At 39.8% G+C, this 21,153-nt stretch overlaps 1 protein-coding gene across 4 annotated transcripts in view; it reads right to left on the reverse strand.

The window, feature by feature from the left end:
* The window catches only part of PCCA (propionyl-CoA carboxylase subunit alpha), a 299,717-nt gene that overhangs the window by 110,503 nt on the left and 168,061 nt on the right, over nucleotides 1-21,153 (reverse strand). For all 4 annotated transcript variants that reach the window (XM_037528749.2, XM_054701346.1, XM_054701347.1 and 1 more), the window contains 2 exons: nucleotides 19,794-19,904; nucleotides 8,294-8,402 (listed from right to left, as the gene is read on the reverse strand). In XM_037528749.2, the coding sequence (XP_037384646.1) occupies nucleotides 8,294-8,402; nucleotides 19,794-19,904 (220 nt within the window). The remainder of the gene's footprint in view (nucleotides 1-8,293; nucleotides 8,403-19,793; nucleotides 19,905-21,153) is intronic.

Raw genomic sequence — 21,153 nt, forward strand, 5'->3', positions numbered from 1 at the left:
CATTTAATGCAACATTAAGCATGTGAAATAAAAACTTGATTGCCTAAAGAAAGCATGCTATGCTGTTACCCTGGTGACAGGTTAAAAAAGGGATTGTGAGCTGAATAGCTGTATGATATGAAATTAAAATGTTTCACATTGAACAATCCAAAATGAATTGGGAAAGGTTAGAGTAGAGGAGAGAGAAATCAATTCTCCAATGGCAATGGTGAATGGGAAAGAAGTATGAATAGGATTTGCCAGTGGGGTGCAACAGCTGCCAAATATCCTGCAGCCAAAGAATTACAATAATACTGATGGAGTGTGCATGGGCTTTGGAACCACTGCAGCCCCCCACAATAACAAGGGGATTCGGTCTTCACACAGGTCTTAGAATAGAATCAAAGAAAAGTGTTTTTAAAGACAATATTTAGCAAAGGATATACAAATACAGCATCCTATCCACTTAATATCTTGTACTTAATCTCACATGGATTTCTAAGTACTCATGTTAATTAAATGAAAATAGAATAGACAAAGTAGAAAGTAAGGCAAAATGAAAGGATAATGATTGAATAAATGTTTTCTCCTCTTCCTGCTTTAAGGGGCTGTATTAAATAATTTCACAGCCATTGTTTCATGATGTATGTTTGTGAATATATGCCCACGGTACTGCTGTTTATTACATAGTCAATTATCAGAACATCAATTTCATTGTCATACTAAAGTAGCATATCCAAGGACATACCTGAAGCCAGTAGGACACAAAGGTTGTTTTGGTGTCACAGATGGTGTAAATGTGTTAATAATTTGATCTGTCCTTTTACATTCAGAGACATCTGTAAGTAAATCAGTGCAACAACACCCTTTCTTGACAATTATTTTCATGTGGTTACCTTTTTCTGTTTCTTTCCCTGGTTATCTTTCAGTGACTAAGGTCAGATTTCAAAACCAGAAATGTTTATCATCTAATTGAAAACTTAATAAGGAACTATAACTCAAAAACCAGGTCACTGTTTGCTAACAGGAAGGAAAAAAAAAAAAAAACAGATAAAATGGCTCAAAATAAAAATCACTAAAAAATTGATACCCATTTTATCAGGAAAACAGATGAGGAAAGATAATACAATGCAAATGTAGACCCAATGGCTGTAATTCAAGTGACTGTCATTCCCCATCATGTTCAGGGACTAACAGAGCTCAAGAGGGGGTGGCCTCCAGAACCAGCTCAGAAACTGGACCAGGCTACCAAGGCTGAGCTCTGCCCAATGACAACCAGAAATGGGAGCACATCGTGTTTCAAAAACCTTCCAGACAGAAGTACTAGCACCAGCAATATCATAAGCCATAGTGACGGTTTTCCTGTTTTTGAGTGTTTAATCTCAACTCCAATAATAAGAGAGAAACTAGAAGGAAAAGGAATCAATGTTGAAACAACTGCAGGAAAGCTCATGTCCCCCTGACACCTGGTAGAGGAGCTGGGACCAAAATCCTCATCTTAACACCCTATCAGGTGCTGGTCCCTCTGCACTGCACCTACCACACTGGCATTTCAGAGCCCAGGGCAAGGAGCTGAAAGAATCAAGATGAGGGCCTCCCCGGTGGCTCAGCGGTTGAGCGCCCGCCTGCAAGGCTGCCCGCAGCCTCTGCATCACCGGTTCGATTCCTGGCTGCCGGGCAAGGGTCCCATATGGCGCACAGACCTCTCCTGCCGCCCACTGCTCCCCTCAGCAGTGTGCTTCGTCAGTCTGCCTATTCTCTTCACTCTGGCTCTAGTGAATTCTCTCACCCTCCTGCGCCTCTGACTGTACCCAGTGCTTGTATAAATAGATAGATAGATAGATAGATAGATAGATAGATAGATAGATAGATAGATAGATAGATAGATCTTTAAAAAAAAAAACCAAGATGATCCAGCTATCCCAGCCTGAACCAGTCAACAGAAGGAGTGCCGCAAATAAAATGAGATACAAACAATTCTGAGAGCACAGCTACAGTGTCTAAGAATGTGGGGTGCACGATTGCACTGGTGAAACCACTAATATCACACCTACTAGTGCATTCTCCAGATTTATCAATTCTAAAAAAGTCAGATTTTCTTTTGAAAATTAACTTTTTAAAGTACCTTACTTTTTTGAAAGACTTTTTTTGGTAAACTGGTATGGAGAAACGTTGATATTATACTATTTTTACATTTAAAAAAATCTTTCAAATCGAATGGCCCATCTCCAGTATAATCCCAAAACAGACATTAGTGTGTGTGGGTGTGAGAGAGAGAAAGAGAGAAAGAGAGAGAGAGAGAGAGAGAGAGAGAGAGAGAGAGAGAGAGAGATCCTGTTGAGAGTTGCCAGCACTAGCAATCTCCAATTTTTCTCTAACCAGATAGCTCAGGAGAAAGATAATAATCACAAAATTAAGGAGGTGGAGTTATAGAACAGAAGAGAGGAGATCTGCAATTTGCATAGCCACAAAACCTAACAAAAGAAAGCAGCAGTTGCAGAAATAACAAAGGGGAAAGGGAAGGGAGGAAACAGAGAAACAGAGGGCAGAGAAACCTTTTCATGAGCATCTGTGATAGCAGAGAGAGGCCTGGACCTGAGGAAGCTATGGGGAGGGCTTTGCCCAGAAAGGTGGAGCCTGGCATGCAAACAACATTGAGTTCTAAGGAAAACAGACATTTTGAGCAAAACTGAATGAAAGACTACGGAAAGGAACTAACTAGTTTTCTTTACTAATTTTTCATCCAATCATCAGTAAGTAAAATAAATGATTATGCCAAACCACAATGCCAACAAAGTAATTTTAGCTTCAAATAACATGAAGTGATTGTTTAATACAACTTTTAATGATTCATTTCTGTCAATAAGTTTTTAGGAAAAGAATGATTATAAAGAAAAATAACTCCATGGTAGGTCAGCATGTGTTTGTGTAAACAATTAATTATATTTGCCAAATGTATTTACTGTCTGCCTAAGAAAAACTACTATTGTTTCTGTTATTAACTTTTCTCTTTCGGCAAAAATGCACTGCTGTCTTCTTACTATCCAAATAGTATGGGTACATATTACTAATGTCTTTTTCCAAGCCATAAACGATGAAAGAGTAAAAACCCACAGAGAAATTGGGAAAATAAGATTTGCAGCCAAAACAAGCAATACAAAGGAAGGGCTGGGGGCTACTGAGTCTGGGAGCATAAACATGACACGAGCACACCCATGACAGAGCACCACGGAGCCACATCTGGAGGCTGACTCTTCCACTCCAGTCCCAAGCCAATCATGAAAACATGACTCTGGAGCCAAAATGGGATTCAATCATCTGACATCAGCTTTGATGTCAGGGACTTTTTCAGATGCTCTTTGGCTAAACAAGATGATGCTTTGTCAAAAAGACTAATCTATTTTGCTAGATGTTATAGGTCTCTGCTGTTATGGGTTACTTTACAGTAAACTGGACAACTAAAAGTAACAACTTCAACAGAAAATAAAATCAACAGGAACTAATCTTTGTCTCATGGCAATATGTACACAATTATCTACATCATGGAGTTGCTGTACCACTTATGTCACTGATACAATTTTTCCCCAACCTCCAAAGGGTAAATGAGTCTAAAGCATTATAAGAAGAAAAGGATTTGGGGAGGAGGGTGAAACAAAGAGGCCCAGGAATCTGTCTCCTCACACCTCAGAATCTGGCTGAGTTAACTATTTTGGAACTCTGGAGGCGGCTGAAGGCTTGCAACTTTCTAGGGAACACTCAGATGGTAAACTGCAGTCAATTTCAGATCTCAGCACATTAACAGCTATCCATCCCCCAACCTAGTCATAAGCAGCTGTGCACACAGATTTCAGAAGAGAGGGTGGGCCAAGGATCCTATCCACCAAATATTGGAGATCCTTTCTCTGACAGCTGATAAGGTTGTGTATGGGGTACGCATCCATTATTATTGTGGCTCCCTCTATTGTTGCAAGCCCCTTCCTGTGGCTGAAGTGGCTTCTAGGGAATTTTACCAGCCAGGGCTCCCTTTTTACCCCCTTCATTTTTTGTTTTTTCCTCCTTCAAGAGTCAGGCATTAAAGACTAAGACATTAAAAAACAAATGCACATACAAGGAAAGTGACCACATATGCCCAGGGAGACACTGAGTGAAGACTGAAAAAGACCTTAATTTTATCACAGGCTGATCCTTGGCAAAGAGAGAGACACCACGAGAGTCCAAATAAACCAAAACAATAAACGAAAACAGTAAACACTGGGGAAGGAGACTTAATTCCAGAGTTACCACATTATTAGACTTGAATGCCCAGTGTTCAACCAAAAAAACCCCACAAACTATACAAAGAAATAGGAAAGCATGGCTTACTCAAAGGGTAGAAAAGAATACGTCTCTGAAAAAGCAAACACATTGGACAAAAGAATAGAAACAACTCAAAGTATAGAAAGATGTGGAGAAGGTAAATAAAATGATGTCCAAACAAAATGAAAACATCAATCAAGAGGTACAAAACCTAAAAAGGCATAAAAGAGAAATTCTGGAACTGGAAAACAATAAAACGGAAATGGAAAGCTCACTAGAGGAATTCAAAGGCAGGTTTCAGCAGGCAGAAGACAGAATCAGCTAACTTGAGGATGATGGCACCAAAGAAATGAACAAGAGTGAAGAACAGAAAGAAAAAAAAGATTGAAGAAAAGAGAACAGAGCATAAGGGAACTATGGGAGTATATGACAAAATAATGGCTGAAAACTTCCCCGATTTGATGACAGACATGAATCAAAACATCTAAGAAACTAAAACTCCACGTAAGATAAAGGCAGAGACCCACACCAACCTATTATCATCAAAAGACAAAGACAGAGAGAGAATCTCCCAAGCAGCGAGAGAAGTAAATCATCCCATCACCACCAAAAAGATTATGAGCAGGTTGTTCATCCCAAACTTTGAAGGCCAAAGGCAGTCGGCTGACATATTCAGAGTGCTAAAACAAAAAGTAAATAATAACTGAAAACCAAGAACTCTAAATCCAGCAAAACTGTCTTCAAAAGCAAGGGGGAAATTAAGAGATTCTTAGTAAAAACTGAGGGAGTTTGTGGCTGCTGGACATGCCCTGTAAGAAATGCTCAGGGTTGGTTGGAACAAGAGGACCCTGAACTGTACCTAGAAGCCACATGAAAAAATGACTATCTCAGTGAAGGTAAACACATAGATCGTTATAAAAGCTATGACAATTGTAAGAACAGTCTGAAACCCCACTTCTTGTTCTCTCTACAATTTAAGGGGCTAACGCATTTTAAAAAGTAATTAGTAGACTAATGTCAGTACAATTATTACTTTGGTTTGAAAATCATTTTGTTTTTCACATAATTTAAGATACTAATGCATTTAAAGTAGTTATTAATTTATGGGTTTCGGCACAGAATTACAAAGATATTACATCTATGACATTAACATCTGCACCCATTCACTTTCTTCTGTCTTTACACTTCTACCTTCCCTAGAAATTTCAAGTAAATTAAATCATAGGTTTATTTCTTTTAGCATGTTTTCTTTTTTAGATTTATGCATGAGGTATCAATACTTCAAGCTTTTCTGGTATAGAATTCCACTGTATGGATAGACAGTGTTTCTGTATCTGCTCATCTGAAGTGCATTATTTTAGTAGGTGTGTACTGCTGTGGCCTGTGGTTTTAATTTGTATTTCTTTAATGATCAGTGATGTTGAACATCTTTTCACGAACTTATTTTCCATTTGTATAACTTTGACACAAAATCTATGCCAAATATTCTATTTTTTTGAAATTGGCTTATTTTTGAGTTGTAAGAATTATTTACATACTATAAATACAAGTCCTTTTTTGGATATGTTTCTGAATGCCTTCTGCCATTTACTATATTAGCTTACCTTTTTCTTGCATATGTTTTGAAGAGCAAGTCTATTTTGCACATGTCTTAAGTTTTCTGTAGTAAAGAAAAAATATTCTTCCAAAGACTAGTAAAGAAATATTCACCATGAAATATTAAGGTTAAAAAAAAACAGAATTCTGGCCTCCCCGGTGGCGCAGCGGTTGAGCGCTGGGTTGCGAAGCTGCCCTCAGCCTCTGCAGTGCTGGTTCGATCCCCGGCTGCTCCCCGGCCACCGGAGGAGGGTCCCACATGGCGCGCAGACCTCTCCTGCCGCCCGCTGCTCCCCTCAGCAGTGTACTTCGGTTCTTCTGCCTGCTCTGCTCCCTGTTCTGGCTCTGGTGAATTCTCTCACCCTCCCGCGCTTCTGACTGTACCCAGTGCATGTGTAAACAGAACAAACAAACAAACAAATAAATAAATAAATAAACATGCCTCTATAAAAAAAAAAATAAAATAAAATAAAATAAAAAAAAACAGAATTCAAGCTATATTCTCAGCTTAACTAATTATGCAAGATACATATGCCACTCGGATTTATGCATACATATACATACACACACACATACATACTTAGAAGGGAATGTATAAAAATGTGATAAGGAATTATTACAGAGTTTGTGAAAATATAGGTAAATTTTATTCTTTTCCTTTGTAAGCCTCCAGAGTCTTATCCATGGTAAGTCAGTGCTCTCTCTGCAAATGTATACATTTCTTAAAGATCAAATCAGGTCATGATTAGCTGCACTGAGGACTTCAGATATAATCAAGGTCCAAATAACATCTGAATGGAAAGGAATCACAATACGAAATTGTACTGACCAATAGAATAAAACACTAATACAAGTTATGGTTCTGGTTTTTTTTTTTTAAGATTTATTTATTGATTTTATACAAGAACGGGGTACAGGTCAGATGCGCGGGAGGGTGAGAGGATTCACCAGAGACAGAGTGGGGAACAAAACAGGCAGACTGATGAAACACACTGCTGAGGGGAGCAGTGGGCGAGGCAGGAGAGGTCTGCCGCACCATGTGGGATCCCGGCCGGCAGGGATCGAACTGGCGCTGCAGCGGCTGCGGACAGCTTCACAGCACGGCACTCAACCACCTGCGCCACCAGGGGAGGCCCTGGTTCTGGTTTTAAAGGAAAAGCTAAGATCTCTCCTACACACACCTCCCTCCAGAACAGCACTGTTCCCCAGAACTGTGAGAAGAGAAAGGTTCCTTCCCACCCTTTCTTGCCCAGCACAGTAGCACTAACCACAATGCAGCAGTGGCCCCGGAGCTCCTGAGATGTGACCAGTGACCACAATGACACTGGGTTGTGGCTGAGAAGCTGAGTTTTTAATTAAGAGTTCCCAGAGGCACACTTGCTAGTGGCTACCACACAGGACAGCACAGCCTCGGGGAGAAATGACCACCTTCATGGCTCTGTTGGCCACTGTCACCTCCTTCTAGGCATCCAGTAACCCACCAACATGCTCTACCCTCTCCCCCTCCTCCCCCTAAAGAGCTATCAATCACCATTTTAAAAAGATGATGCAAACGCTTCCTATACTTCCTCTTGTGAAACAGAATGAGCGAAGCGTACCAGTTACCCCAAGATTTTCTGAGTAGAACCACATTAGCCATTAATGCACAGTCTCAACCTGGTCTCCATTTTCAGGGTGATGCAAGTTTCTGAGCTGTGCGGTGCTGTGCAGAGCTGCCTGGTCACCTGCCATCTTTGTGCTTTTTTATTTTTGTTCTTCCTCTTGGGGAAAAAGTGAAGGGGAAGAAACTGAAGTAACGCAACGTTATCAGCTACACTGTGCTCAAAGGAATGAACTTACGAAGGTCTGACGGCTCCAGGAAGGTCACAGACATGCACAACAAGTAGTTTTATCACTTACAATCATTACTGTCACAGCGCTTTGTCTTTACCTGGGTAGAAAGCATGTTCCCCCTTCCACTTACATCACCAGGAAGCTAAAAGGCAAACTTAGAACTCTTCCAGGTACTGATTCCTTTCTTGGTTTTTGTAAACAAGTTTCTTATATATTTTTTTAACTGTTCAGATTTATTCTTAAATTTTAAATTGTAAGAATTTCAAAGCTTTTTCCAAGATCAACAAAGTAAATAAACAGAAATAAGAGTAATTGCTTGAATAGATTTTCCATTAAGATTTCAGAGTATCTTACCTCAAGTGATGTTCAAATTAAAGGGGCCAAGATCCCTTTTTTCTTTCTGAATTTGCTCATTTGAACAAAAATAGAAGCAATATCATTTTTAAACAGTGTGACTTGACTACACTTCTCCAAACACCCATAAGAAAATCCAGAACCGAGATGCCAGATCCTTTATCTAACCATCTTTGATGCACATTAGATTATCAACATTCTGCTCATTTATTCTGTTTTAAATTATCTACCATACCTTGAATTTTCCTGATCTTGAAAATGCTGTGCTCTTAATTGGGATGCCACAAACAATGACGATGCTATTGCCAATAATTGGTTTCTCTCATTCTTGGTTAACTTGTGTCCTAAGGAAAATTCAATCAATTAATCAATCACATACATATTATTAACATCTATGTTTTTGTTTAAAAAATTATTAGTCATTCAAACAAGTATTTTATCAAGCTTTTATTATGAACCAGACACTGGGGCCTCAGGGGACTGGTGAGTGACAACATTAAGACAAAAAAATCAATAACCACTCACTAGAAGTTTAGAGTCTAATTTGAGAGCAATCTGAGTAAGACGCACAGAACAATTACAAATAAAAAATACAGGGCCTCCCTGGTGGCGCAGCAGGTTAAGTGCGGTGCTGTGAAGCTGTCCGCAGGCTCTGCAGTGCGGTTCGATTCCCAGCCAGCCAGGGAGAATGCCACATGGCACGACAGACCTCTCCTGTCTCGCCTACTGCTCCCCTCAGTAGTGTATTTCGGTCCTTCTGTCTGTTCTGCTCCCTGCTCCATCTCTGGTGAATTCTCTCACCCTCCCGCACCTCTGGCCTGTACCCCAGTGCTTGTATAAAAAATAAATAATCTTAAAAAAAAAAAAATATATAGAGTCACTGAGATCTCCAGGAAAAACATAAGGCTTCTCTCATCTGCTTCCCATTGTCACTCTTAACCCAGTGGCTTCTCAGGAGAGGCGGAATCAAGGCAGAAAGAAAAGGAGTGTTGTTAGTCCAGGACAGGGGCAGGGCCCTGGCTACCTTGCAGTCAATGCTGCTTCACAACATTTTAGTTGACAGACCACAGACATGACAACGGCCATATACCATATGAACACAGAACCAAGGAGAGTAGTAAGCTAGACCATCCGGGTTTGGGTGAGTACACTCAGTGACATTCACACAATGACTACACTGCTAACCAACAACAGGTCTCTCAGGATGTGTCCCCATGTTGAACAGTGTTGACTATACACCTGGCCTGGGGGCAGTGATAGAAAAGGAGTGTTACTGGTCAAGGGTCTCCCAACCTGAGGAGACCCCCTATTCTGGCTTCATGCTGTGCAACAGAGAAATCAGTTTGTCTAATTCCTCAAGAAATCTGAGTCAAGGCAGTATTTGATGTTCTAGGGTCTGCAAGTGCCCTCGAGAACTCTGTCATCTCACCACAATTTCCAGTGCTATTTATTTACCATGGTACTGTCCACAGATAATACAGTACTAAGTGGGACAACCCAGGAAGTTTGAGTGCTCAACCATCAGCAGCTAGGTAGTTATTGAAAGGTAGTTATTGAAACTTATTTGAAATAAAATCATCTGAACTAAAAAATTAGTCAAAACAGGGGAAAAAAAACCTAAAAGTATCTATAATTAGATATGCACTTTCCAGATCTGCAGTACATTTTTTGATAGGGAGGTGATCTGTACAAAGGGGGGCGGTTCATGAAACTCAAGGGAGGGGGGAGCCCCAGCAAACCATCCCTCTGTGAAACAAACCTAGAAGGTACATCAAGTACACAGCAACATGGTCTCTCAGCTGGGACAGGAAATTCAATAATGGGCGCCTCAGTAAGACACACTCTTACAGGCTCTGAAAAGTACCCAATTTCTCCCCACACTTAAGCAGTGATGAAAACAGTCCGCGTGCTCCCATATGAACTACCCTATGTGAGAATTATAGAAATTAGTGCAGTTCTCTAGGTGTGGCCCAGGGACTATTGGGGACCCCCAAGGGGCCTTTGAGGGTCTGTCAGATCAAAACTGTTGTCACAATAATGCTAAGATTTATTGACTTGCTTTTCTCTCATTTTTGGGGGGGAAGCATACCACAGAGGTTCCCTGGTCCAAGGGATACATGATGTGTGATATCATCATTGCTCTGACATCAACACACAAAGGAATTATTGTTGTTAGTCTGGAAGTCAACTAATAAGTATTTTGAAAGTACCTATGGTTTATTTCTAATATGTCAACTAGCAATAGCTATAATCACATAAGCTTTTTGGAGTATAAAGAAGACCAGAGTTTTTCAGACTCCACTACGCACAGAACCACACCTGGATACAAGCACAGAGTCTGGTCTCCTCCTGCAGAGACTGACTGGGACTAAGTCTCAAGTGTGACCCCAGCATTTGCATTTCTAACAAGCTCCAGAGCCACACGGATGCTAATGCTGCAGGTCACAGAGCTCACTTTAAATAGCACTGTTTGATTCATGTTTATCAAAATGGGTAACACAACCCACTTGCCAGTTCACACACCAGTTTAGTGGGTCATGAACAGCAAGACAAATCACAAGAGCACTTCAGACACGCTCTCTTCCAGGAGTGAGTCCTCGACGTCATGATGCAGAATATACTTGTCACAGTGGCTCACAGTCAAAACAGCCCCTTCTCTAGACACATCTGCACACTATGTCCTATCAGCTGGGGAAAGGCACTTGTGGCAACCCTTTCAACACAATCAGTTTGGAATCAGTGTTTCAACTGCTTTAACAAATTGTTAGCTGCACTGACTCATATAATAATGGGGAAGGAGGGTGCAAAATATAAAATGAGCCCTCATTCATCACAGCCCACAAACACACTGATGAGATGCCTATCAACCTTAAATCTTTTTTTTTAATTTTTTTAAAGATTTATTTGTTTGTTTATTTATTTATACAAGCACTAGGTACCATCAGAAGCGCGGGAGGGTGAGAGAATTCAGCAGAGCCAGAGCGGGGAGCAGAGCAGGCAGAAGGACCAAGGCACACTGCTGAGGGGAGCAGCGGGCAGCAGGAGAGGTCTGCACGCTATGTGGGACCCTCCTCCGGTGGCCGGGGAGCAGCCGGGAATCGAACCGGCGCTGCAGAGCTTTGCAACCCAGCACTCAACCGCTGCACCACTGGGGAGGCCCTCAACCTTAAATCTTTTACTGATACTGGAACGGATTCTCAAATTTTACCAATGACTAATTCCCACTAAGTGACTTCATGAGTGCTGAAGACTTGCTTGTTTTTACATTTTAAGCACCTGTCATTTTAACAGAAGTGCTGAAGAAAAAAGCTACTCCATCCTTCGTGTAGCACAGATGTCTGTGACACAGCACTGTCAGACGCTGGCTAACTGGACTCTGCAGAACTCCAGTAACAGGAAACTGTCAAGAATTTCTGAATCATTAGACAACGACTTCTCATACTGCACAAGACTATTTCTTTTTTTTTTTTTAAAGATTTATTTTATTTATTTATACAAGCATTGGGTACAGTCAGAAGCGCAGGAGGGTGAGAGAATTCACCAGAGCCAGAGCGCGGAGCAGAGCAGGCAGAAGGACAGAAGTACACTGCTGAGGGGAGCAGCGGGTGGCAGGAGAGGTCTGCGCGCCATGTGGGACCCTCCTCTGGTGGCCGGGGAGCAGCCGGGGATCGAACCAGCACTGCAGAGGCCACGGGCAGCTTCGCAACCCAGCACTCAACCTCTGCACCACCGGGGAGGCCCTGCACCAGACTATTTCTTTGTGACTTCTACTGAGGCAACTTTCTCCATCTGAAGCAACCTTGATCATTCTATTCTTGCCTGTATTTGTACTTTACCAACTCTGAAGGCTACAGATTACAGTTAGACACCTTGCCGCTCATTAAGTAAAGGGGTTTATATCCTATCACTCTTGGGATATCAAGTCATGTCAAAAAGAGGCTATTCAAAATGGGCAGAGGAGGTCAATTGTGTGGTGAAGGATGAAAACTAGATTTTTATTGATGAATGTAATACATCCAGATGTTGATTTATAATCCTCTCCACCAGAAACTTATTATGATCCAGTGTTATGTCAATGAAAACAAAAATTAAAAAGAGGGTATTCAGGGGCCTCCCTGGTGGTGGCGCAGGCAGTTGAGTGCCTCACTGTGAAGCTGACGCAGCCGCTGCAGCGCGGGTTTGATCCCGGCAGGCTGGTGAGAATCCCACATGGTGCGGCAGACCTCTCCTGTCTCAACCGCTGATCCCTCAGCAGTGTATTTCATCAGTCTGCCTGTTCTGTTCCCTGCTCTGTCTCTGGTAAATCCTCACACCCTCCTGCACATCTGGCCTGTACCCCAGTTCTTGTATAAATAATTAAATCTTTTAAAAAAAGAAAGAGAGAGTATTCACGTCTAAACTGGTGGTGTACAAGAGAGCATCACAACCCAACTATTTTATCATAACGGTTCTAACATCAGGTTACTCTTGATACTGAACAAGAGTGGCCTTGACCTTGCATGTTCCTCTATGACCTGATACTACAGCATGTCTGACCCAACTGAACTCCCTCTGAATGTTCTCCATGAACTGCCTGATTTTCCCTTGCTGAAAGCCCTGGCACAGTTGGTGCTGGAGTCTTGAAACACATATACCAAATGCTGCTGTTCCTCACTGGACTAGACAGACTCACATCCAGTCTAACTCTTCCATTTACACCTGAAAGCTATAGCAAGGCAGAAAGGGGCCCTTATTTTTTCCTGATGGGTAATGAGGTGAACATTAGTTCATCATCTGGCTCTTTTGCTGGAGTGATCAATATCTGGTACTCCCAACAGTTATAAAAGTACCCCCATGTATGCTAAGCATAGTCAACAAAAACACAAATCAACAAATGGACCAAGGTGATGACAACTGTAAGATTCTGCTTCAGCAGGCTAACCACCTACAGTTTCTCCAATGTTCTTGACATGAAATGGATTCTCATGTCATTTCTATCAAGAGATGATGATTTCCATCACCATAGACACTTTCTTTATACACATAATGGAAGAATAGCTTTTTTAGCTCTTTCGAACTATGGCAACCTTTGCAAATTGTGAAATAACAGCTATTAAGGGGTAAAGGTCAGAACCATGTTGAAGTGGTCTGTCATTACAGGTTATAAAAGCATGCCATTGATCAATATGAGATATTATTAGAATATTCTTAAGTCTAATAAATTCTGAATTAACTTCTAAATAAAGTATTAGAATATTCATTTCTAATTAAAAGAATATTTATATCCCGTCTCATAGGTTCCAAGGTATAACATATTTTTCAGCGTAAAACATCCAGCAGCCAGGTTTCAACAAGAAAATTGACATCAACTGAAATACAAAACCTAAGTAAAACTAAAAAAGGTAAAGGGCTTGCCCAAGGTGGCTTGTATCAGGAAAGTGCAATGTTAACAACTCTAATAAATCTGTTCACCTGCTGGCTAGGTCTATTTTCCTTAAAAAAAAAAAAAAAAAAAAAAAAAAATATATATATATATATATATATATATATACACACACACACAAAACCTAAATAATGTTCCACATTTTATTCATTCAGTGGTCACTGATCACACAATAATAATTTGAGGGGAGAATTACATATTTTTCAACAGTTTAAATTTCAAGTTTATGGGCCAATTAGAATTCTTTTAAAAATGCTCAATGAGCCCTCAGTATTTTGCCAAAGAGACACAACATTTTGTAGAACAATGTTATAATATCATTAGAAATCATTTCAGTGTTCTTTTAAAAGGTCACCTTAATCTCCAGATAATGATTATGAATTTTCTCCTAATTGCTATTGTGTTTCATTTTATAAAACTTAATCTTTAATCTATCTGTAATTTATCCTTGTATCTGGCATAAATTAAGGGTCTAACATTTTGTATAAAGTAAGAACAAAAACTCCCACACACACTAATTTCTAGTGATGTCTTCCTATTCCATTACCTGACATAATTATCCACTGTTTTGTTTTCTTTTAAGCAATCCCTTTTTTATATTTTTTATATTTTTTATCATATATTTAGAGGCTTGGCCATACATTTTAATACATGGGAAGGCCCCATTTGCTATACAATATTTCATTATTTTCTTTACTGTTCTTAGAAATTTATGACAATCTATAAACTTTTAAATCACTTTATACAATGATCCCTGTGAATCTAACTGGAATTATATTGAACCTGCACATTGATCAGGGAAAGATGGACACATAGATACTACTGAGTCCCCCCAACAATAATTAGCATTTTCCAGCCTGTTCAGATCTTCTTTCTTGTTCCTCAACAAGATTTTACAATTGTCTTCACATAGGTTCTCTATCTTCCTATCAAATGTTTCTCTATTGCTTTACAAGATACTACAATTAATACAAATATTAACATTTTTCATTTCAAACAGGCTCTCACCAACACAAAGAGGAGGCGCCAATTTTGCATATGTATCCTGGGGCATTCAGCCACCTAGCCACCTGTTCTAGAATCTGAGTCTGTAAAAAGCCTGAGGCTTTATAAGAGAGTTTTCCTTCAGTGGCCTCAGAGCTTAGGCTACCACCTTTGACCTAACTGGCTCAGTAAATATTTGTGAAGAATGGGAGAAAAACTTTCTCCTCACAATTAACCCTCACCTTCTTAACCTTTCCAGGGGACAATTTCAAACAAAAGCCCAAACCCTAAACAATGTTTATGTTCTCCCCTCCTTGCTCATTAAGCCAGTAATGACTGGAGCTCAGGGCCAGCCCAAGAAGGCCAGAGCCACAAGCTCACCCTATATGCTAGGACCTCGGGCTGTGACCACCCTAGTTTGCATCACCAGCTTTATCTGCATCCTGCTAAGTGGGTTTGGCTTCACAGTCTATCTACAGTGGCCATTTGGTGGCTTCTTTAAGATCTAGTGTTGTGGCCACCCCGACCCCAGGCCACGCGTGTTCTCCCTTATGCTCAGTTTCCTGTGTAGGGTGAGCGGGCAGGGTTCTTCTGTTGGTGGTCCCTACCTCTCCAGGGCTGGGTGATTTCACAGGGAAGGCTATTCTGCTTCTGCGCCTGAGCTTGAGTATTTGTCTACCTGTCAATGTGCTGGGGACCAAGTGGGGGAGAGGCCTGAGAGGAGGGGTGTACCCTCATTCCGTGTGTCCTCCTTCACTCACTGCTCCGTGCAACTGTGCCTGGAGTCCCCGGTGAGGGTCTATTTATTCTCTTCCGAGACAGCCATCCTGCTTGGAAGAAGGGGAGAGGCAACTGGGGAAAATCTTAGAGATGTCAAGAGCCAACAGTCCTACGTGGAGGAATTTTCCAGGGACCGGGGACTAAGCATGACTGAGAGAGACTCCCAAGGGCGCTACCTGGATAACGAGCTCCTCCTTAGCTTCTTGAGTCTCACTGAGGATTCAGCTTTTTAGGTTGCTCTGTGAGTCAAGAATCACCTTTCAGCTTTTTGTTTTCCAAACTGCTATCTCCTGTCTTTTCCTGTATGAGCTTGTGTCTCTATTACTCAATTTAGTGGGCTTGGGGGAGGGGGGGTGTGTATTAAGCTATCATCTTTACCTCAAGTTGGTTACAGTCATTGTTTCAGGAATTTCTTTAAAAAGGGCACATATCTGTTTACCCTGTGAAGAGGGTAACATTTATTTAAAAATCTCTTCTCACACGACAAAGTTAAGCTTCTTAGTTGGGTAGAGTGCTCCTGGGTCAAGTTTTCTCCCTCTGTAGAAGACATTCATCTTAAGGTTTTCTAATTTTCAGTTTCTGGAGTCCAATGGGGGTCGCATTCTATATCCTTCACTTATGACTTGTATTTTTCTTTCTAGAAGCTTTAAAATTCCTTGCTCCTGATATGTCAAAGGAGTTACAGTTTTCCTGTCTCATTGAGTCTTTCCAATACCTCAGACCTTCTTAAGAACAGCAGGAAAAAATCTCCCCTTTTTACTTTTAAACTTAACCTTTCTGTATGTGTGCTTTTCCCCCTGCAATGCCTACTGTCTACATGTCAAATATTTTGGATTTCCCACATTATTTCCTTCCCTTCACCTGTCTGCTCTATATTGGAGATGCTTCTTCCATTTATTCCTTTGGGTCACTGAACTTGTCCTCAGCAGTGACTGCCCTAACTTTCACTTAGCTGAAATATTTTCACTATTTCAAAAAAATCACAATTTTTAGTTCAACAATGTATTTTTCCTCCAATCCAGATCCTTAAGGGCTTTATTTCTCAGTAAGCTCAGCCGGGTGCCTCCCACACCAGCATCTCCAACAACGGAGCCCCGCCTCAGAGGGCCCCCCAGGGTTTGCTCCCTCCATGTACCCTTCTTTTCCTTTGTACACTCACGGCTGTGTTTGCACCCAACAGTCAGGTGAGGGGTTAGGAAGCAGTTACCGGGAAATGTAGAACAACTGAGTGGGGAGGGGGGGGCAAGCTCATGTGCAGCAGCCACCGGCTCCCTGCTGTAAACACATCTCCAGGGCTGACTTCAAACTCCAAGGTCACACCAGAGTGGGTGGACTAGGAGGAGCCGTGCATAGGGGGCCCAGGGGCAGTCTGGTGGCCCCAGCACCTACAGCAGATAGTTCGCCTGAGCCCCCAAATCAGAATTGGTTTTTTTTCCTCTGTTCTCAAATCCTTTATATCTTCACTTAGCACTTATTTTACTCTGTCCATTAATGTAGCTACTTCTTCACATGTTTGTCTCTGTGATAGAAACTTCTGAAGGAGACATACATTTTTTGTCTTCGAGTCTCTTCTAGAACTGAAATCAATTATTTGTTGAATAACTTTATGACTGCTGCTTACCAGAAGACAAAGATCATCCTGACCACTTCTTTTGATGGGGCTGGTCGTTTTAGCCCAAACTATGCATTGTTCATTACAGGCCAACTGAAATAATAGTTCTTAAAATATCTTCTTCCTCATTTTCCCTTTATTTTAGAATCAAAGTACCTATTCCCCCATTTTCCCTTTATTTTTCAGGAAAAAAATAAGGCTCTTCAACACTAGAACCTAATAAACTAATATGAAGAACAAATTTCACATCTCCTATTTCTAAATTTTAGACATATTTCAAAGTTCATTCTAAGAACCTTTATTAACACTGTCTTAGTCTACAAATAAACTTGGGATAATAAACATATATAATAGAAAAATTTAACATGGTCAAAAAAAAAAAAAAAAAAAAAACACCAAACCAGGCACTTGCCTATGAATAGTGCCTAGGATAGCTGGACAGATGGGAAGCAGATGGGTAATCCAAAGGGGCAAAATGACCCAGCCTCAAACATATGGAGAAGATCCTGGATTAACTTCAGTTGCCACTTCCTGCTGTCTCTCTAGGCACATATATCAAACAACCAAAGATAATATAGTTTAATATATCTAAGACATGCTCTGGAGGGAAGGGGAAAGGCAAAGAGGAGGAACGTGAAGAACAGACAATGGCCATTCAGAAAAGAGCTGGCATGAAAAGAATGAGGACTAAAATAAGAGGCGGACGTTAAGAATGACAAATAGAGGTGTGTGCTTTTTTCCACACTTTAAAATTTCATTTTCTAACTTCCAAAATTGCCCTGATGCTGATGCATAATACATATGTTTTTTAAATTACATATGGAAGATTATAAAAGAGTCTCTGAATGTTTTCCTTTTCCAAAAATAGATAGATAACATATCTATAGATAACATATATCATGCTCTGGAAATGCCTGATTTACGAATGTGAATCAGGGCACAACTGAAGGAATACTGCAACAGAAGTTGAAAAGTCCAGTTCAGTTCCTGACTTTATCATATTACCGGTCATTTAGCTTTATCAATTTCTCTGGACTTGGTTTCCTGACACGTAAAATGAAGGTTGAAATTAACTAATTGCTAATGGTCTTTCTACTCACTAATAACAATTTTAAAAATGGTGTTCCTATCTTTCATAAGCACAAAAAAACAGAATCAGAGTCCAAGCTGATAATTCCCTTCCAAAAAAAAAAAAAAAACGTAATCTATTAAGTTTGTCATGGAAAGCTTTAATACTAGACTTTAAGTAAATTTCTAAGTTCTCTTGACTGGAGCATTTCCACTGAAACATTCTCTATTGCTGCTAATGTACAGCACATAGGAATCAATTCTGATTAGATACTATAAATGGCCCACTTTCTCCTCTATGGTAATGGGATATGAACCCGTATATGCTTAGAGAGAGACAATTGTGTGAACGTAAGTATACATAGATATCCATGCATGCACACAGTACGGCAGTCTAAAAGGTTCCCTGAAACTGCTACCTGTTGTCTCCTTCTGCTGACCATTTCACGTCCTGTCATCTTCACAGATACATTAGTCAGGCAGACATAAAAGCATCTGGAAATTCTGAGTCCACTTCACAACTTACTAAAACTTTTAATTAAACACTTTGAAAGCATAAGAGGCCAGAAGGTTAGAACAAGATAGAGTGAACTGGTAATCTGGATACATGTACAATTAATTAAAAATGCACCAAGTAGTCCCTTCTTGTCGATACTATGGCAAGATTCTTTTCATTAATTAAACACTGTTTACTTTGAGTCTATTATGTTCCAGTTGCCAGGGAAACAATAAATGGCAATAACATAAGTGGCTCCTGTCTTCATGAAACCAACAGTATTAATGAAACAATCACATAAGTGTAAAACTACAATCATGTTATGGTTGTTTTATGTTATTAAAAATTCAAAAGTTCAGGAAAAAGGAACTGCTGATTATTTTTTGTATTAAGATCCCAAATAAAAAGCAATCTTCATTTCCCTTGAGCCTAATGATAAAATCCCGTAACTAAGCTTTCAAAGAACAATCAAATCTAAAATCTCCAGTTAGTTTTATGAAAACTATGCATTGCAAATTCTAACACAGGAAATTGCTTTGTAAATATTTCGATAGCTCAACTAAATGAAGTGGGCCTGAGCTGATGTACAACTCCCAATGTGACTGAGTCATTTATACACTTTTAAAGGGCTATAATGAACACTTGAAATTTGTGAGAAAATATCTAATCTTCAAATATCTCCAAGCTTGTTAGAAATTTAGAAATTCTTGGCTTTCCCTTAAATAACATTTTCATTAAGTCTCAAGTAAGTCCTGTCAGTTTCTTAATGTTACATGTTGACCATATTTCCAATGCTCACTAAAGGGTCTTCTCTGTCTCTCACTTGGTGAGCAAATTTTCTATTACCTGGAAACATGCACTAATAACTTTGCAGTGCTAACTTCCACATTCCACTCATTATTCTAGTCAAAACTCCATTTATCAGAATAAAAACCATTAACTTCTTAGGCATCTTCATTTTCACTAATAGGGATAGCATCTGGTATTCTGAAATTTTCAGTGCTAATTTTCATAAAGATATAGTTTTAATCATTAAAGAAGTGCTCCTGCATATACTCACATCAGCATGAAATACGAATCCGATTTAACTTCCAAAAAGTAGAAAGTCAGTCAGGCTAATGCTCTGCCTACACATTTTGCTTGAAAATTGGACCCACACAACATTCAGGGTTGAATTCCTCACTCAACATAATGACAGATTACCACACATTCATGAGTCATTAGTGAACACTAAGAATTGTGAACGTCAATAGTCTTGGATACTCTAAATGTCAATAAATTAAGCCAAAGGCCTTAATTTCAAAATAAAAAAAATTATACATTATAGTATAAAAACCCAACTTTATTAAACTAAGACTCCAATGCATACAAACCTTTAAAGCCTTCAGGATACACATCAGCGAGGAATTTAGTGTTGATGTCTCCTTTCACAAAGCGTGAGTTGATTATCACCTCTCGAAGTAAAGAAATATTATGTGTAACACCTAAAAATAAAAGATTTCAGGGCTGAATAAGAGAACAATGAATCAGCTAAAAATCTAATTCTGAACTTCTTAACTGAAGAAAGTTATTACTAAAGTCCTATGATTTAGCAAGACCCACACAAGGTTGTTGATCTCATTTTCAAGTAACAACAAAAATATCTGAACTTGAAACAATAAGACACTAAATATAAGCTTAAGAAGCTTATGATTGCCAAGCCAACTCAATGAGGGAATAAATGTCTTTTCAATAAATGGTATTGGAACAGTTAACTATGTACTTGGGGCAAAAAGAAAATGAACCTCAACCCTAAGCACAATATACACAAAAATTAACTCAAACTGGACCACAAATTTAAATGTAAAACTTTAAGATTTAGAGAAAATACGGGAGGAGATGGTGGGGATCTGATGCCTTGAGGCAAGTAACAGATTTTTAATACACAAATGAACCATAAAAAGATTATCAACAGATTATGTACTTTATCAACATTTCTAAGTCTTCCCTTCAAAGGATATGGTTAAGAAAATGAAATGGCAAGTCACAGGCTTTGAGGGCATAGTCACAACTCTTATATCAGACAAAGAACTTATAACTGGAACATATCAAGACACTTAGAGCAAAATAATAACAATTTGATCTAACATTGTACAAAAGACATACAAATGATCAACAAACAGGAAAAAATATTGAACATCATTAATATCGAAGAAACTCCCCAAATGCCAATTTAAGTGGCTAAATGTTAAAAATGGGTAATACCAAGTGCTGGTGAGGACATGGAACAAACAGAATTGTCATACCTGTGAACTGCTTTGTTTGTACTTCTCCTTCCCCCTTCCTAGGGGCTTCCATCACCATGGAGCAGCCACAGTGCTCATGAGAAATACATTTCTACCTTCTATGCTGTCTTCAAAAACCCTTGTTACCTCAGGCTACCCTGCACGCAGTGCATGGAGGAGAAGGGTTTATCTTTTCCATATCACTTCCCATTTCTAAGCTGACCAATGTTAACAGCTAAATTCATCCTTCCAGGCATTTCTCTACGCGTGTCTTTATACTACCCCATACTCTGAGTTCTGAGCACCCCTGCTTCTGACTCAAATGATACCATTTGCCTGAAGTTTTATAAAAGTCAGTTGTCAATTTATTCAAACTCCTTCAAAACATTTAGTGAAAGTCACCAAGTTCAAATATGAATGCTGTTCCTTTAGTTACACAAATGTTCCGTGAAAGCTACAGGTGGGGACA

This window comes from Talpa occidentalis, unplaced genomic scaffold (assembly GCF_014898055.3).
Source record: "Talpa occidentalis isolate TD23 unplaced genomic scaffold, MPIMG_talOcc4v2.1 talOcc4.5, whole genome shotgun sequence".
NCBI lineage: Eukaryota > Metazoa > Chordata > Mammalia > Eulipotyphla > Talpidae > Talpa > Talpa occidentalis.